The sequence below is a fragment of the Panthera pardus genome, unplaced genomic scaffold, assembly GCF_024362965.1.
Source record: "Panthera pardus isolate Hobbes unplaced genomic scaffold, ASM2436296v1 HiC_scaffold_21, whole genome shotgun sequence".
In the NCBI taxonomy this organism is placed as follows: domain Eukaryota; kingdom Metazoa; phylum Chordata; class Mammalia; order Carnivora; family Felidae; genus Panthera; species Panthera pardus.
In genome coordinates this window covers 24,423,392-24,439,621 of record NW_026526777.1, presented here as the reverse complement: position 1 = coordinate 24,439,621, position 16,230 = coordinate 24,423,392, and the positions used below count along the sequence as shown (strand labels likewise).

Here is a 16,230-nt window from a genome sequence, read left to right as displayed (position 1 = left end):
GGATGTTCTTTCCTGCTTTGTCAAAGATTAGTTGCCCATATGTTTGTGGGTCTAACTCTGGGGTTTCTATTCTATTCCACTGGTCTATGTGTCTGTTTTTGCCATGCACTTACTCTTTTAAGGACGTGTCACATACGTGTGTGAAACAACAGGATTACTCTCATTGGACACAAATGAGTTTAACAATTCAAAACTCAAGAAACTGGAATGCTGGATTGTTAAAACTCTATGTTGAAATACGATAAGCATGAAGAGAAGGGAAGCAAAGGGTCTGCTGAATCTCCAGAAGGTGAAGACGCCTCTGCAGCAGCACCGAGCTCAGGAAACCGCGCAGCACTAGGTCTCAGGGAAGCCCCGGTTGTCCCTTCAGTCAGTCCCTCTCGCCCTCCTCTCACCACACACAGGGTGACCCCTCTCCGGATCTCTGGGAACATGGAGTCCATTTGCCTGTCTGGTACTCTGCAGCAGCTGAGAGATCAGATCCTGAGTCTTTAGTATTCAGAGCCTTTCGTGAAAAACCGTGTGTCATTCAACCGCGCTGTTGGGTTTAATTGTGGATCATTAATTCTTAGGGCGTGTAATGTTCAATTCTTTGAACATATTTTATTTGTGTGCCTGCCACTGGGCATCTGGGTGGATTCTCGTTTGCAGCTAACAGAAATAGTGCCGCTCTGAGCCTATTATGAGGTTTTGGTAAAGACAGGTCGTCATTCCTGATGAGTACATACTGAGGAGTGAAATGGTAGGACACGACGCGTGAATACGTTTACGTGTACCAGGTAACATCAGAGAGTTTTCCAAAAGGATTCTGCTAACTGGTGTGCCATCAGCAGTGTATACATTGCTCCAAATCCTCAACACACTTGATGTCTCCAATCTGTGCGATTTTAGCCATTCTGGTGAACACAGAGCAGTACTTCTTTGTGGCTTTAATATGCCTTTTCCCGATGACAAATGAAGTGGAGAACTCGCATGTAGCAACTGGTCATTTAGATATCCTCTTGGGTGAATTGTCTATTCAAGTCTTTTCTGCTGAGTTATCTGTCTTTTACTTACCTCATTGTGGGAATTCTTTCTATACTCTTTGTACATTCTTGGACATATGTACTATAAATATTTTCTCCGTCGATGGGCTATTTGCTCAGTGTTACATGTTTTTTACTGAGCAGAATTTCTTCATTTTAAATTGAACAGTTAGATGTTTGGTTTTCATAGTTATGCTTGGGTGTAATTTTTTCAAACGTATTCTTCAAGCCTGCTTTGGAAGTTGGTAGCCAGCTTTGGAAGCTGGACACGTTTTCAGAGGGTTCAAACCACAAATTTAGGCTGAATTCACTGACACGTGTAAGCAGAAAAGAATTCTGGGTCACTAGTCGCCTTGCATGTCTATGGCTGTAGCCACAGCAGAGACAGTCCTTGTTAATGTCACGGGATAGAATCATTGCAATGGACAAAAAGAAAATGTTTGGAGCTTACAACCAAAAATAATTTTCTCGGGGCACCTGTGGCTCAGTTGGTTAAGTATCCGAGTCTTGGTTTTGGCTCAGGTCATGATGTCACACAGTTCCTGAGTTCAATCCCCATCAGGCTCCACACTATGAATGTGAAGACTGCTTGGGATTCTCTCTCTCCCTCTCTCTCTGCCCCTCTCTGCCCCTTCTGCCCCTCCCCCCCCCCCCCCCGGCACGTGCCTGTGCATGTACACTCACTCTCTCCCTCAAAATAAATAAATAAACTTAAAGAGGTTTTCTTAATTTTAATATTGAATTAAATTTAAAATTGTTTCCCGTTTGGATTAGTACCTTTCGTGTCGTATTTAAGACATCCTTGCCTAGTCCTAGGATGCAATAATGTTTTCCCCTAAAAGCATTGTTTTCTCTTTCACATTTACAACTCATTTGATTTTGTGTATGGTATCTGGTACTAAGAGCGACAGACATATTTTTAAAATATAGCTATCCAACTGTTCGGGCAATATTTCCTGAAAATATCACCTCCTTCCTACTACACTGCTTCACTCTGACTTTTGTCTTAAATCAGGCAACTGGTAATGTGTGAGTCTATTTCTTAATGTCCTCAGTAAGCTCAGTGAGTTCACCAAGCTCATCACACCACAAAAGCTAGAAGTCCTGCTTTAATTTTTTAAAAGATTGTCTTCTATGGTGTCGATTTCTGGTAACTTGGGGTTCTTCTAGTTATCTTTTACACTGATTTCTTGCTTAACTTTGTTTGTCTGAGATGTACTCTCAATAATTCCAATCTTTTAAAATTTCATAAGATTAATACTGAAAACATATAAGGAACTCAACACCCAACAACAAGATATAAACTTAACACCCAAACAACAAATAATCCAGTTAAGAAACGGGCAGAAGACATGAATACGCCTTTTTCCGGAGAACACATCCAGATGGCTAACAGACACATAAAAAGATGCTCGACATCTCTCAACATCAGGGAAGTACAACTCAAAACTACAATGACGTATCACCGCACACCTGTCGGAATGGCTAACATAAACAACACAGGAAACAACAGGTATTGGTGAAGATGTGGAGAGAGGGAAATCCTCTGGCAATGTTGGTGAGAATGCAAACTGGTGCAGCCACTCTGGGAAACAGTAGGGAGGTCTCTCAAAAAGTTAAAAATAGAATTACCCTACAATCTAGCAACTGTACTACTAGGTATCTACCCAAAGGATATAAAAATACTAATTCAAACGGATACATGCACCCCAATGTTTATAGTAGCAACAACAGCCAAATTAGGGAAATAGCCCAAATGTCTAGTGACTGATAAATGAATAAAGAGAGGGTGGCATACATATAACATAGACACATACATTCACATACGGTATACATATACATATACATAATGGAATACATATACATGTATGACGTACATATATATTTATAATACACACACACACACACACACACACAATGGAATATTTCCCAGCCATAAATAAAGAATGAAATCTTGCCATTGCAATGACATGGATAGTGCTAGAGAGTATAATTGCTAAGTGACATAAATCAGTCACAGAAAGAAAAATATCATATGATTTCACTCATATGTGGAATTTAAGAAACAAAACATAGTGGGGAAAAAGAAAAAGAAAAAAACAGACATTTAACTATAGAGAAAAACCTGTTGGTTACCAGAGGGCGGGGCGGGGGGGGGGGCGGGGTGGATGGAGATCTCCTCCATTCCCCCCACCAGCCCAAAGATTAGGAACACGACAGGGATGTCCACTCTCACCACTATTGTTTAACACAGTTGTGGAAGTCCTAGCTTCAGCAATCAGACAACAAAATGAAATAAAAGGCATCAAAACTGGCAAAGAAGAGGGAAACTTTCACTTTTTACAGAGGACATGATACTCTATATGGAAAACCCGAAAGACTCCACCAAAAGGCTGCTAAAACTGATACATAAAGGCAGCAAAGTCACAGGGTACAAAATCAGTACACAGAAATCAGTTGCATTTCTATACACCAATAATGAATCAACAGAAAGAGAAATCAAGAAATTCATCCCATTTACAATTGCACCAAGAACCATAAAATACCTAGGAATAAACCTAATCAAAGATATAAAAGACCTGTATGTTGAAAACTATAGTAAACTTATGAAGGAAATTGAACGAGACACAAAGAAATGGAAAAACATTCCATCCTCACGGATTAGAGGAATAAATATTGTTAAAATGTCAACACTACCCAAAGCAATCTACACATTCAATGCCATCCCAATCAAAATTGCACCGGCATTCTTCTCTTCTTCTCAGAGCAAATTTGTATGGAACCACAAAAGACCCTGAAGAGCCCAAGTAATATTGAAAAAGAAAACCAAAGTGGGAGTCATTACAACCCCAGACTTTAGCCTCTACTGCAAAGCTGTAATCATCAAGACCAGGTATCGGCACAAAAACAGATACATAGACAAATGTAATACAGAACCCAGAATAAGACCCACAAGTGTATGGCCAACTAATCTTTGGCAAAGCAGGAGAGAATATTCAATGGAAAAAAGTCTCTTTAGCAAATGGTGCTGCAAGAACTGGATAGCAACACGTAGAAGAATGAAACTGGACCACTTGGTTACATCATACACAAAAATAAACTCAAAATGGGTGAAAGACCTAAATGTGAGACAGGAAACCATCAAAACCTTAGAGGAGAAAGCAGCCAACAACCTCTTTGATCTCAGTCGCAGCAATTTCTTGCTCAACACATCTCCAAAGGCAATGGAATTAAAAGCAAAAATGAACTACGGGGACCTCATCAAGATAAACACCTTCTGCACTGCAAAGGAAACGATCCACAAAATGAAAAGGCAACCAATGGAATGGGAGAAGATATCTGCAAATGACATATTGAATAAAGGATTAGTATCCAAAATCTATAAAGAACTTACCAAACTCAACACCTAAAAAACAAATAATCCAGTGAAGAAATGGGCAGCAAACATGAATAGACACTTTTCCCAAAGAAGACATCCAGATAGCCAACAGACACATGAAAAGATGCTCACCACCACTCATCATCAGGGAAATACAAATCAAAATACAAACTCACACCCATCAGCGTGGCTAAAATTAACAACTCAGGAAACAACAGATGCTGGCGAGGATGTGGAGAAATGGGAACCCTCTTGCACTGCTGGTGGGAATGCCAAGCGGTGCAGCCACTCTGGAAAATAATGTGGAGGTTCCTCAAAACATTAAAAATAGAACAACCCTACAACCCAGCAATAGCGCTACTAGGAATTTATCCAAAGGATACAGGAGTGCTGATTCATAGGGTTACATGGACCCCAATGTTTACAACAGAGCTTTCAACATACCCAAATCATGGAAAGAGCTTAAATGTCTACCAGCTGATGAATGGATAAGAGGAATATATATATATATATATATATATATATATATATATATATATTCACTCGTGTGGAACTTGAGAAACTTAACAGAAGACCATTGGGGAAGGGAAGGGGAAAAAATAGTTACAAACAAAGAGTGAGGGAGGCAAACCATTAGAGACTCTTAAATACAGAGATCAAATGGAGGGTTGATGGGAGGGGGCTGGGGAAAGGGGAAAATGGGTGATGGGCATTGAGGAGGGCAACTGTTGGCATGAGCACTGGGTATTGTATGTAAGCAATCAACGATGGGAATCTACCCCCAAAACCAAGAGCACACGGTACACACTGTATGTTAGCCAATTTGACAACAAATTACATTAAGAAAAAAAAGAGATATTGTTTGTGATGAAGACACACTGGAGGTGACCACAAGGTCCACTCGGAGAGGACCTCTTCCATCACCACACAGCAGGGAAGAAGGCTCAGCGTCCCTGAGCTTGCTGACCTGGAAAATGTCCCCACGATCTTAAGTGAAAAAACAATACAGATAAAGCATAATTCCATTTGGTTGTATTTTTAACCATACACAACAAAACTGTACGTTTTCATAAGCACACATATACGTGTATTCAAGAAGGCTGACGAGGATGTATGCATCAAATGCTACGGTTACTTCTAGGAGAAAAGGTTTGTGAGGTGAGGGGGCTTTGGATTTCTCGGAACTGTTCCTATGAATACTTCCTAATTTATGTTTAAAGGCTGAACAACTCTGTAAAAATACACTACAAATCACCGAAATGTACCTTTGGAGTTAGTGGATTTTGTAGTATGTAAAATATATCTCAAGAAAACTATCAAAATAACTTAGGAGCATCTGGGTGGCTCAGTCACTTAAGCGTCTGACTCTTGGTTACAGCTCAGGTCATGATCCCGGGGCACATGGATTGAGTCCCATGCTGGGGGATTCTTTCTCTCGCTCTCTCTCTGGCTCTGCCCACTGACATCCTCTCCTTTTCAAAAATAAATAATGAAAAACAGAATTAAAAGAGAGGATGATGATGTAGATGATGAAGAAAAAGGTGTTAAGGCAATGAAAGACCAAGAAAGACCAAGAAAATGTCACAGACCAGAGACTAAGACAACATTTATATGCAAAGTGGTATGGAAAGACATTTCATGGCAAAACTGGGGGAATATGAAGAAAGTCTACAATTGTATTCATAGGACTGTGCCAATGTTAATTCCTTACTTTTGATACCTGTACTCTGGTTATTAAAAACGTTATCGTTACAGGAAGCTGGATAAGAACTCTACACTATCTTTGCAACTCTTCCGTAAATGTAAAATTACTAGAAAAAAAAAAATCAGCAGCAGCAAATACACTTGGCCCAGATATAAAGACACCTCCACAGGCTCATTGCCAAGGCCACAGTGGCCCACCCCAGAAAAACCTGTTTGTTTTTTTCTCGTGTAATCCTTTATTCATATGCATTGGAAGCTGTCATTTCTCAAATCTTTCCCCAGTTTTACCCAAGCTTTTCCCCCAAAGGCACAGCAGACTGACACAGTACCTGTTCCCCAGCAAGGCAATGGCACAGAGGTCACCCTTCTGTACCTGAGGCAGACCAGCAGGGGGCACCACGAGTCCTGGCAGCATCAAATCTGCAGCAAACAAAACAAAAGCATCACAACCTGTATTCTGCCTCTAAACAATTCCAAGTTCTACTTCATCATTTATTCATTCACTCAACCTACAAACCTTTATCAGGTATCAGCAAGGTTATTCATAATGAAAATTAAAAGACGGCAACCCGAGTATCACACCATTTCCCTAGGGGGGCTAGTGGTCCAACTGAAGCACCAAGGCCAGTTCCATGACCTATCTTATTCTGGTTTCCTAAATTTAGCTTACTGACTTAAAGGACAGCATATGGCAGTTCACGAACTGTTTTCTCATTGAAGTACAAAGTACAGGGCTGATTGAAGCCTTTCAACAGCGTCGTAGAGGCCCAGGGACCTCACAGAAGCAGTCAAGAGAGAGATGAAACGCAAACGGGGGAAAAATTCCATTTTTCAACCATATGAACCCAGGAAGTGGGTACATTTATTGGAGTAGTCGGTCCTTCCTAAGCGGGTTTCAGTAGATAGCCAGAATATAGGGAAATCTTCTTACCTGCTCCCCCCATCAGTTTTTCAAGCACCGGAGGCCACGTCGTGAAAGCTGGGAGAAGGTCAGGATAGGACCACAAGGCATGCACTGCCCAAAAAGAGACACAGATTTATTGCCAAAAAGTCAATCCCCTGGGGCACTGGCAAAGCCAAACGCGAAGGCCACTTTAATTCAGGGACAGTAAAGGAACTCAACTCAAAGCTAGAGAAGAGGCTGTGAGGCCCAAAGAGGGTTCATTCTGGTTTGTTTTGTTTTTAATTTAAACTTATTTATTTAAATTCATGTTAGTTAACATACACCGTAGCGCTGGTTTCAAGGGGTTTCATTCTAAGGCAGATTCTTAAAAACCTGGATGTCACCTGAGACTGGGAGGCCCCATCATTCCACCTGATTGTAGCTGCAGAAATGCGCACAGCAGGTAAAAGCGGGGACAAAGACCCAAGGAGGATTCCATTTGTGACCTCAGAAACAAGTAGACTAAGAACAGGGCACCAGCCTGTAAACAATTTGGAAATTTCCGCATGTTTATTATTTGTATTCCCTCTGTTTTCATAGTGATTAGTGGTAAAAACCCTTAGATCAAAAAGTGCCCGTGTCCGTACAGCAGCAAAGTGGGGTGGGGGCAGCAGCGGCCCAAGGAGACCGCCCTACGCTGCTGTAGCCCAGCTTAGGGCAAGAAAAGCCCCAGTGACAAAGCAGGTGTCAGCAGCTAGAGACAAAAGGACCCTAGATGTCTGAGATCTGTCACAAGGAGAGAAACCAAAGGATCCTGAGAGCCAGACAGAGCCGAAGGAAGAATCCCTGGGGAGTATCTCCATGGGAGTACATCACTAAGACAGCTGGGTACGTGGTTTCATTAACCCAGCTTCTTTCCTATCACAGGATCTTTTCAGTCTCTAAAGAAAATCCTGCTAGTCATCCTTTTAAGACGTATTTCTCACATGTTCTGAAATGCCACCCTTTTCGAGACCCCTGCTCCATCCCTAGTTAACCCACTAGGAACTACTATTCCTTCATCTCAGAATATCTCTTGGCAACCACGCTCTTTCTGTATTGGCCCTTTCATTCTCCCTCCTACGGCAGTAAGTTTCGACCTTGAAAGACCCAATTCTAGGGACACTGGGCCCGAAACGATTCTAAGGATGGTACTGAGAGATTTGGCACTTACTGTTTTGAGTAAGACAGGTGAATGAAAGAAATAAGGAGAAACGGATGCCAGGCAAGCATTACAGTAATGGCCATCCTGTTGCCATACCTGTCGGATACAGATTTTTCTCCACTTCGAACAGGATGGGGTTACCACCGCTCACGTACACAGTCACTGCATCCCCTCTGTGAGCATACAGTTTCACAATGTTGAGCTCCTCCTTTCCAGGTACCAACACAGAGACCTGATCTGTTCCTAGAGTGGGGAAAGCAGCCATCACATCAGCCCGAAGCTGTCTCCTGCAGAAAGCAAACCAATGAGTGGTATGAATCGTGCCTGGAATGCAAAGGATTCGGGAGGACTTACTATCAAATCAAAGGGCCAAGGAAAAACTGCTTTATGATGCCCTACTCTCCTACACTCTTCCAAAACATCCTATTCTCTTTCACATCCAATGTCTCCTCTATTGTCACATATTCTTGGGGGCAAGACTTTCCATTTTACGAAGAAAGAGGGAAACTGAGATCCAGGCAGTAACCAAGTTAGCCTGACTTGGGAAATTCAGCCCTTCCTTCCTGACTCTATGCCTAGCCCTCGCACCCACTCCCTTCTCTATATGCTTGGCAAACCTGTCCCGATGCTTAAAAAGCTATACCAGGGCACCAAGAGTGACAACTATAGAACACGGGGTCCAAAATTCGCAACGTGCTATCTGCGTTTGCGACACTGTCTGAACAGATACAGGTCTCCTCAAAACATGTCCCGTAATTCTCCCTCACCTCTCCCTCCATCTGTCTGTCTCTCCTGCCAGAAGTAATCACTAGACACTGTTCCTCCTATCGTTGTAGTTCCCGGTTCCCCATCTGATTTCTCCTCAGGGACTTAAGCTCTTAGGAGAGTGGCACCCTGTCTGTCTGTCTTCCTTCCTTCTTGCCTTTCTTTCTTTTTTGGCGCCCTCCGCAATACCTTCTATAGATCGCAGTCAGTAAGCGCCGATCGAAGTACGTTTTCCTTTAAACGAACGACACTATCCAAAAGATAGCCTGGGAGATAAATCAGGCCTCCTCTCCCTCTTCACCCTCAAAACATGTCTATTCCAGCCTGGTCCCCTGGGGTCCCTTCCCCCGCTGGACCCCTCGGCCTCCACCCCGGGTCGGCTGAGCTAGTCCAAAAGGGCTGTGGGCCAGCCGGGATGGAGAAATGGCTGGGTGTCCTGGTGGGCGGAACAGGGCCCTTCTCTCCCTCACCTGTCCGACCCCTTGATGGCCGTGTTGGACTTGACCCGAAAGGCCTTGGCAAACATGTCTGCTGGAGTGGCCTGGGGAAGAGAAGGAGAGCACAGACGCCAGGGGCCGTCAGGAACGCGACAACGCGGCACCGTCCCGACCCGCAGCCCTGGGGGCAGCCATGCTGGGGCCCGGCCGGGAAAGAGGCCCGGCTGGAAACCCGGGCCGCGCAGCTTCGCGGCTTTGGCCGCTGCCGAGACCGCGGCCGCCCCTACTGACAGGACCCGGAACTGAAGCAGGGAGGGCGGGGCCCGGGGAAGGCGGGGCGGATTCCCGCTCCGGCCCTGCGCCTGCGCGACTGGCTGGCTCCTGCACGCCTGCAGGGGTCCCGCGGTGGCTAAGGTGCCTCTGTCTATTGCCGCTCAGTAGGCGTTAGGGCGTCTTGACTTCCCTTCAGTTTAATTCAGCCCCACAGAAGTACGTGACCGTTGTGTTTTATTCGTTTCGTAGCCCTCTCGAATGGTTTTCTTAAGGGCTTTGTTTGTCTTTGCATTTAATTGCACGCTAGGAAGTCTCCGAATTTTCTCTTTTGTTTTAAATTTACATGGGGTGATAGCAATACGGGGAATCCGCCCTCGTCCAAGGTTTGCGCCTCCTGTTATGAGTAAAAACACTACAAACAATCTTCCAATCTGTTTTAAAATTTTTTTGACCACCTGTAGGTAACTTTTGCAAAGCGTTATTGCATTTTGGGTCAGGTGTTATATGGGGAGGGGAGGGTTTTCCAAAACTAATTAAATTATTCACGTTGTTTAATAGAAAAAAAAAAAAAATCTGTGAGCCAGATTAGGGTCAGGTTATGGCTTGGCTTCTCCCTAGCAATGTGATCCTGAGCCAACGACTTATTCTTTCTAAAACCCTTGAATTCTCTGAAAGATGTGCATGGAGTACCTATGTCATAGGGTTTCCATGAGAAACGATTGAAGTAATGAGTGTGATGTGCTACACAGTGTTTTGCAAATTTCCAGTCATATCTTTCAAAATTCTGACAGGTGTGAAGTTTTGGGTTTCCCTGAAAGGGACTGCTGTGTGCCCTGGAGGCATGGATTTAAAGACCTGGGGTCTTGGCTCCTACTAGGTTAATTTTTGCGCATGGAACGGTTAAGGGCAGAGTGTCCATCCACCAGGAAATAAATACTAATTGCTCGTTCGCTGACACAGTTACACAAAGGAGGATTTCACACTGCGCGTCCAAAGATTAGGTCTCCCAGTGTCTGCCCGCCACCAGGATTCTTACAAGGGCCCCTAACGTGGCCTGGGGCCAGGCGCAACTTGGGCTCCTCCTACCCTTCTGACCCAGGAGGCCTTTATTCTCAAGCACCCCAGCGACAAGGCCAAGGTCAGAGGAGCCCAGAGGAGGGCAGTGCCAGACAGCCTTTTCCCTTCTGGCTCCCAACGCAGCCACATGTGGGGACGCTTGATCCAGACTGTGCTGTTGACCAGTGTCTACCGCAGCACAGCTACTGAGGCAGCCTCTGTGCAGGGAGCTGAGGAAGGCTAGTCAAGAGAAGATTAGAATAATAAATACGAAAACAGCAAGGTACAGATAAATGTGTAAAATCACCTCCCTTCTATATATTGAAAAAAGGAGATTAATAAACACTGGGAGGATGACAGAAACTAAGAAAAATATAACTTTATTAAATGAGGAACAGATAAATGATGGAAAAAGCTTACTCTTCACAGAGCCTTGTCATGTGACTTTGACTTTTTTTTTAAAAAATTTTTTTTTCAACGTTTTTTAATTTATTTTTGGGACAGAGAGAGACAGAACATGAACGGGGGAGGGGCAGAGAGAGAGGGAGACACAGAATCGGAAACAGGCTCCAGGCTCCGAGCCATCAGCCCAGAGCCCGACGCGGGGGCTCGAACTCACGGACCGCGAGATCGTGACCTGGCTGAAGTCGGACGCTTAACCGACTGCGCCACCCAGGCGCCCCGTGACTTTGACTTTTGAAACATGTAGCTGTTTTTCATATCTAAAAAGTTTAGCTTAATAGAGGAAGAAGCATGATTTAAAATTAAAATATGAATGCAAATAAATGTAAAACTGTATTAAGTTGGGAAGTGAACCAGAAGGTTCAGAAACCTTCAGGATTATTTGAAGTCATTTTGGAAGAGAGTACTTACATTCAGAGTTGAACATCCCGGGACAAAATCAATGCCAAGACATTGTAACCTTCATTCAGTAAGTTACCTGGTAGTAGTAATGTTTGCATTAAACTTTTTATATTATTTTTGCAAATATTGAAATATAAGAATATGTGAGTAAAGAGAAGAGACAGAAAATGTACTAGAAAGTTTTTAACCCTGTGTTATTAAACTTGAATTGTAAGATCCAATAGGAGCAAATGAATTTTAAATTTCACTTCTATTTCAGTCTTCTGACAAGCAAAAAGACATTTAAAGACGTTTCCACAGTGTTGAACATTTCTATTTCAGCATCATTCTCTTCACAGCATGGTACAATTCTTGGGTTCTAAACACTATTTCCCAGTAAAAGGAATCAGACCCCTTTGGAAAGGTGTATGCTTACAGGCGTTGGGCAGGGAAATACCCAGCGAGCCTGGAACATCATGTTGTCTTAAGAAATGCTCAAAGAATGATGGGGTATAACAAAGCAATCAGCAGCTAGTTTCAAGAGGCTCTCAACTAGCCAAATTTGGGATACTTTGAGTTTCAAAGACAATGCCTAGAATTAATTATGACAAATTGAATAAATAACAATTCAGGAATCCATGCTGATTATCTATCTATCTATCTATCTATCTATTTATTTGTTTATTTATTTATTATTGTGAGAGAGAGAGGAGAGCTCGGTGGGGAGAGTGGGGCAAATGGAAAGAGAGAAAGAATCTTAAGCAGGCTCCCCACTCAGCGCACAGCCCAGAGCTCGAGCCCTGGGCTCGATCCCATGACCTGAGCCAAAATCCTGTTGGATGCTCCACTGACTGAGCCACCCAGGTGCCCCGGTGATACATTAAAAAATATACATATATATATATATATATATGGGGCGCCTGGGTGGCTCAGTCGGTTGAGCATCTGTCTTCAGCTCAGGTCATGATCTTCCCGCTCTGAGTTCACGTCCCGCGTTGGGCTGTGGGCTGACAGCTCAGAGCCTGGAGCCTGCTTCAGATTCTGTGTCTCCCCCTCTCTCTGCCCCAACCCACTCGCATTCTGTTTCTGTCTCTCTCAAAAATAAACAAACATTAAAAAAAAATTTAAAAAATGTGTATATATGTAAAGCTATCAGAAGGTCACTATCATCAAGTTCTTATTCTAAAATATTCCTATTTAGTACCAAGGGCACAATAGTTGGATTCTAAACACTATTTCCCAGTAAAAAGAATCACGGGTGCCTGGGTGGCTCAGTTGGTTAAGTGTCTGACCTCCACTCAGGTCACAATCCCGTGGTTCACGGGTTCAAGCCCTGCGTCTGGCTCTGTGCTGACACCTCAGAGCCTGGAGCCTGTTTTAGATTCTGTGTCTCCCTCTCTCTCTGCCCCTCCCCCACTCATGCCCTATCTCTCTCTCTCTCTCTCTCTCTCTCTCTCTCTCAAAAATAAATAAACATTAAAAAAAAGATTCAGACCTTTTTGGAAACATGTATGCTCTCAGGTATTGGGCAGGGAAGTATACAGCAAGCTTGGAACATCATGTTGTACTAAAGAGAAAAGAAATGCTCAAAGAATAATGGGGTACAACAAGGCAATAAGGAGCTCATTTCAAGAGGCTCTCACTAGCCAAATTTGGGATAATTTGAGCTTCAGAAATAATGACTATATTTAATTGTGACAGTTGAATAAATAAAAATTCATGAATTCATGCTGATACATTTATTATTTTTTTATTTTTTAATTAATTAATTAATTATTATTATTTTATTTTTTTGAGAGTGCAAACTCAATGGGTGGAAGAGGGGCAAAGGGAGAGAGAGCAAGAATCTTAAACAGGCTCCACACTCAGCACAGAGGCTGAGCTGGAGCCCAGGGCTCAATCCCATGACCCTGGGATCATGAACTGAGCCAAAATCTAGTCAGATGCTCAACCAACTGAGCTACCCAGGCTCCCCACTGATACAACTTTTAAAAAAAGAAAAAGAAAAAGAAAGAATATCTCTAAAGCCATCAGAAGGTGGCTTTATCAAGTCCTTACTCCAAAAATTGGAAATTAAAGAGCAAATATAAAGATTTACCAAATCTTTTTAGGTAAAAGTATTAAGGAGTTGGCAAATCAGCACTCATCTTTACATGGGAATGGCAATAAATGCAGAAAAATATTAGAATTAATCTTAAAATTTACTATTTCGCAGCCAAAAATGAAAATAATTGGTTATAGGCCATATTGGTTACAAGGCAAGTGTCGTACATACATTCCACAGGCTTTGGGTGAAAGGTTCTGGAGAAATAGTATATACACCAATATTGACAGCAAAGATAACTTGTGGATTGTAACAATATTCCTTTAAATGTGAGAAAACTGTCATTTGTGATTCAGATTTAGATAAATCGGCTCCAGCAGAGACAGCCTGGTTTCTCATTCTGAGAATACCACTTGATTTGATGCAAATGAAGGAAGAAGATATCACCTTAAGATACTTTTACCTTGGATGAGCACTGGGTGTTGTATGGAAACCAATTTGACAATAAATTTCATATATTAAAAAAAATACTTTTACCTTGCTTATATCTTTATTTTCATCCTAAAAATTTCATGTTTTTGTAGAAGTTAAAAATGTTTTCGGTCAACTGATTTTAACTGTTTATGTTGTTTGAAATGTATGAATTTAAAAATTGCATTTCAGACTCTTGTGGTTGAATGTGTTCAAAACTCTCTATACCAACAAAATCGTGGAGATGTCATTAGATTTGAACATCTTTACCAAAGAGGTCTTCATAGTTCTCAACATGTATTGCCTTACTTTATCTTTATTTTAAAACAACATATTCTTGTGGTTCAAAGGTGATGTATAGTAAAGACAGATACAATGGAGAATGCAGGTTAGTATTAAGAAGTTAAACAGCTACTCTTAACCCTAGTTTCTCTAAATTCTGCTGTCAATTTTTTATTGTGCTTCCTGACAATCTTTGTTTTATAAATATTTATTCAGTGTTCAAAGCACACTGTGTGTGTGTTTACACTTGACATCAGATTTTTTGTTACTTTTCATGTCATGTTATCATAGTTATGTACCCAGTTCGATTCTAATCTCCCTTTATTCTTTCTTTAATTTTCATTGTGCTAGAGAGTTATCTTGTAGGAGATCATGTATTCCATTCTTTTTTTGGTATATCTTTCTTTTGATAGATAAGCAAAAGTAAGTAATAACTACTTACATCGTGTTAACATAGGTATGACGTAGTTAGGTTTTGAAGTGTTTTTGAAGTGAAACTGTTTTGAAGATGGAAAAGCCTTTTCTCCCATTTCCTCCAAAACGGACGGTCTCAGGAAGCCTCAGAAGTTACCGAGGAAGATTTGAGAAAGGTAGGAGAAAGATGCATAGAAGTCGTCACTGAAGTGATTGAATCTCATTTCTTGTCATAGATATTTTTTTAATAGGACACAAAGCATTTTGGTTTGCCAAGTTTTAATGAAGTGCTTTTAAGAAGTGATTTATTCACTTCTCAGATTATAATTACATCATCCATGAAATATTTAACACAGATTCTGATATGAATATAAAGGAGTTTAACAATACCTGACAAAATAAGCATGAAAAATTTGAATAAATGTACATGTTTTAATTTTAGGACTGCATCTTAACCATATTTTGTACACAAACAGGATAGGTCAGTTTCCCGTCCCAACAGGTTGCTCGGAATGTTTGTTGTGATGTCTGTCTACGATATCCAGAATTACATTGAAATTGAACAGTTTCCCTTGTTTGGAAATATCTCTTTTTCTTAGAAGACCATCCTAATTGTATGTTATGTTTTCTCATGGTTTCTTCTGATACTATACAAACATCTGAAGATTTAAAAAAAATGAACATAAGCATTAAGTAGTAAACAAATATTTTCCACAGAATTTCAGACTTTCAAAGTAGAATTGTCTGCACTGGTCCAGGGCTTTGTTCTCAAAACCTTTTCCAACCAGTTCATTGACAATCCATCACATAGATGTAAATCATTTTAAATGATTAACGATGTAAAAATGAGGTACTGTGTTTAAGGTGTGCTAATTAAATGTTATAATGAAAGATGCATCATGTCAATAACAATAGGAAGAGCTTTCATTAAAGAATATTTTGGTGCTGTGGTTGCTTGAATAAGACCTTTTTTCTAATTTTATTTCTTCACATATTAATATTTGGTAGTCAAACATTTGATAGAATGATTGTGGTTAATCCATGAATATTCTGTTAATAAAGCAAAACACCTTTCTCATTATAGTGATTTTCCCAGGATCCAGGTGAATATTAAGATATTTACCCAAGCACTTTGGCGGTTCTGACCACTGTCCATATCTGCATGTGATGACCTTGTTTCCCTCAAGCACATACAAGGACTGGCACTGGTACTCAACAGATGACCCTGGAGCATATTCTGATGTTGGGAATGTGGTCATGTCTCCATTGTCAATAGCCGGAGGGGGCCCACATTTTTCTTTAGGGTCTAAAAAAGAATATTATTTGATTTATTGAACATCCAAAGAAAAACAGGGTAAAGTAAAGCAAATAAAAATATAGCACAATATACAACATCAAGACTGGTGATTTCTGCTGACAGAAATGATTCATTGGAGAAATTCTAATCACT

General features: G+C 41.5%; 2 protein-coding genes across 2 annotated transcripts in view; both read right to left on the bottom strand.

Moving 5' to 3' along the window:
• Positions 1-1,741: 1,741 nt before the first annotated feature.
• On the bottom strand, positions 1,742-14,896 carry LOC128778883 (uncharacterized). Its single transcript, XM_053909482.1, has 8 exons — positions 14,809-14,896; positions 10,757-10,966; positions 9,891-10,064; positions 9,431-9,821; positions 8,292-8,482; positions 7,040-7,123; positions 6,438-6,528; positions 1,742-2,610 (listed from the first exon to the last, which is right to left on the bottom strand). The coding sequence occupies exons 1-8, from the start codon at positions 14,894-14,896 to the stop codon at positions 2,511-2,513; spliced, it is 1,329 nt and encodes a 442-aa protein (XP_053765457.1). The 3' UTR covers positions 1,742-2,510.
• A 146-nt stretch (positions 14,897-15,042) lies between these two features.
• LOC109276536 (complement factor H) overlaps positions 15,043-16,230 on the bottom strand; it is a 111,195-nt gene continuing 110,007 nt past the window's right edge. The window contains exons 24-25 of the mRNA XM_053908993.1: positions 15,904-16,086; positions 15,043-15,439 (exon numbers count right to left, since the gene is read on the bottom strand). Coding sequence (XP_053764968.1) covers positions 15,219-15,439; positions 15,904-16,086 — 404 coding nt within the window. The 3' untranslated portion in view covers positions 15,043-15,218. The remainder of the gene's footprint in view (positions 15,440-15,903; positions 16,087-16,230) is intronic.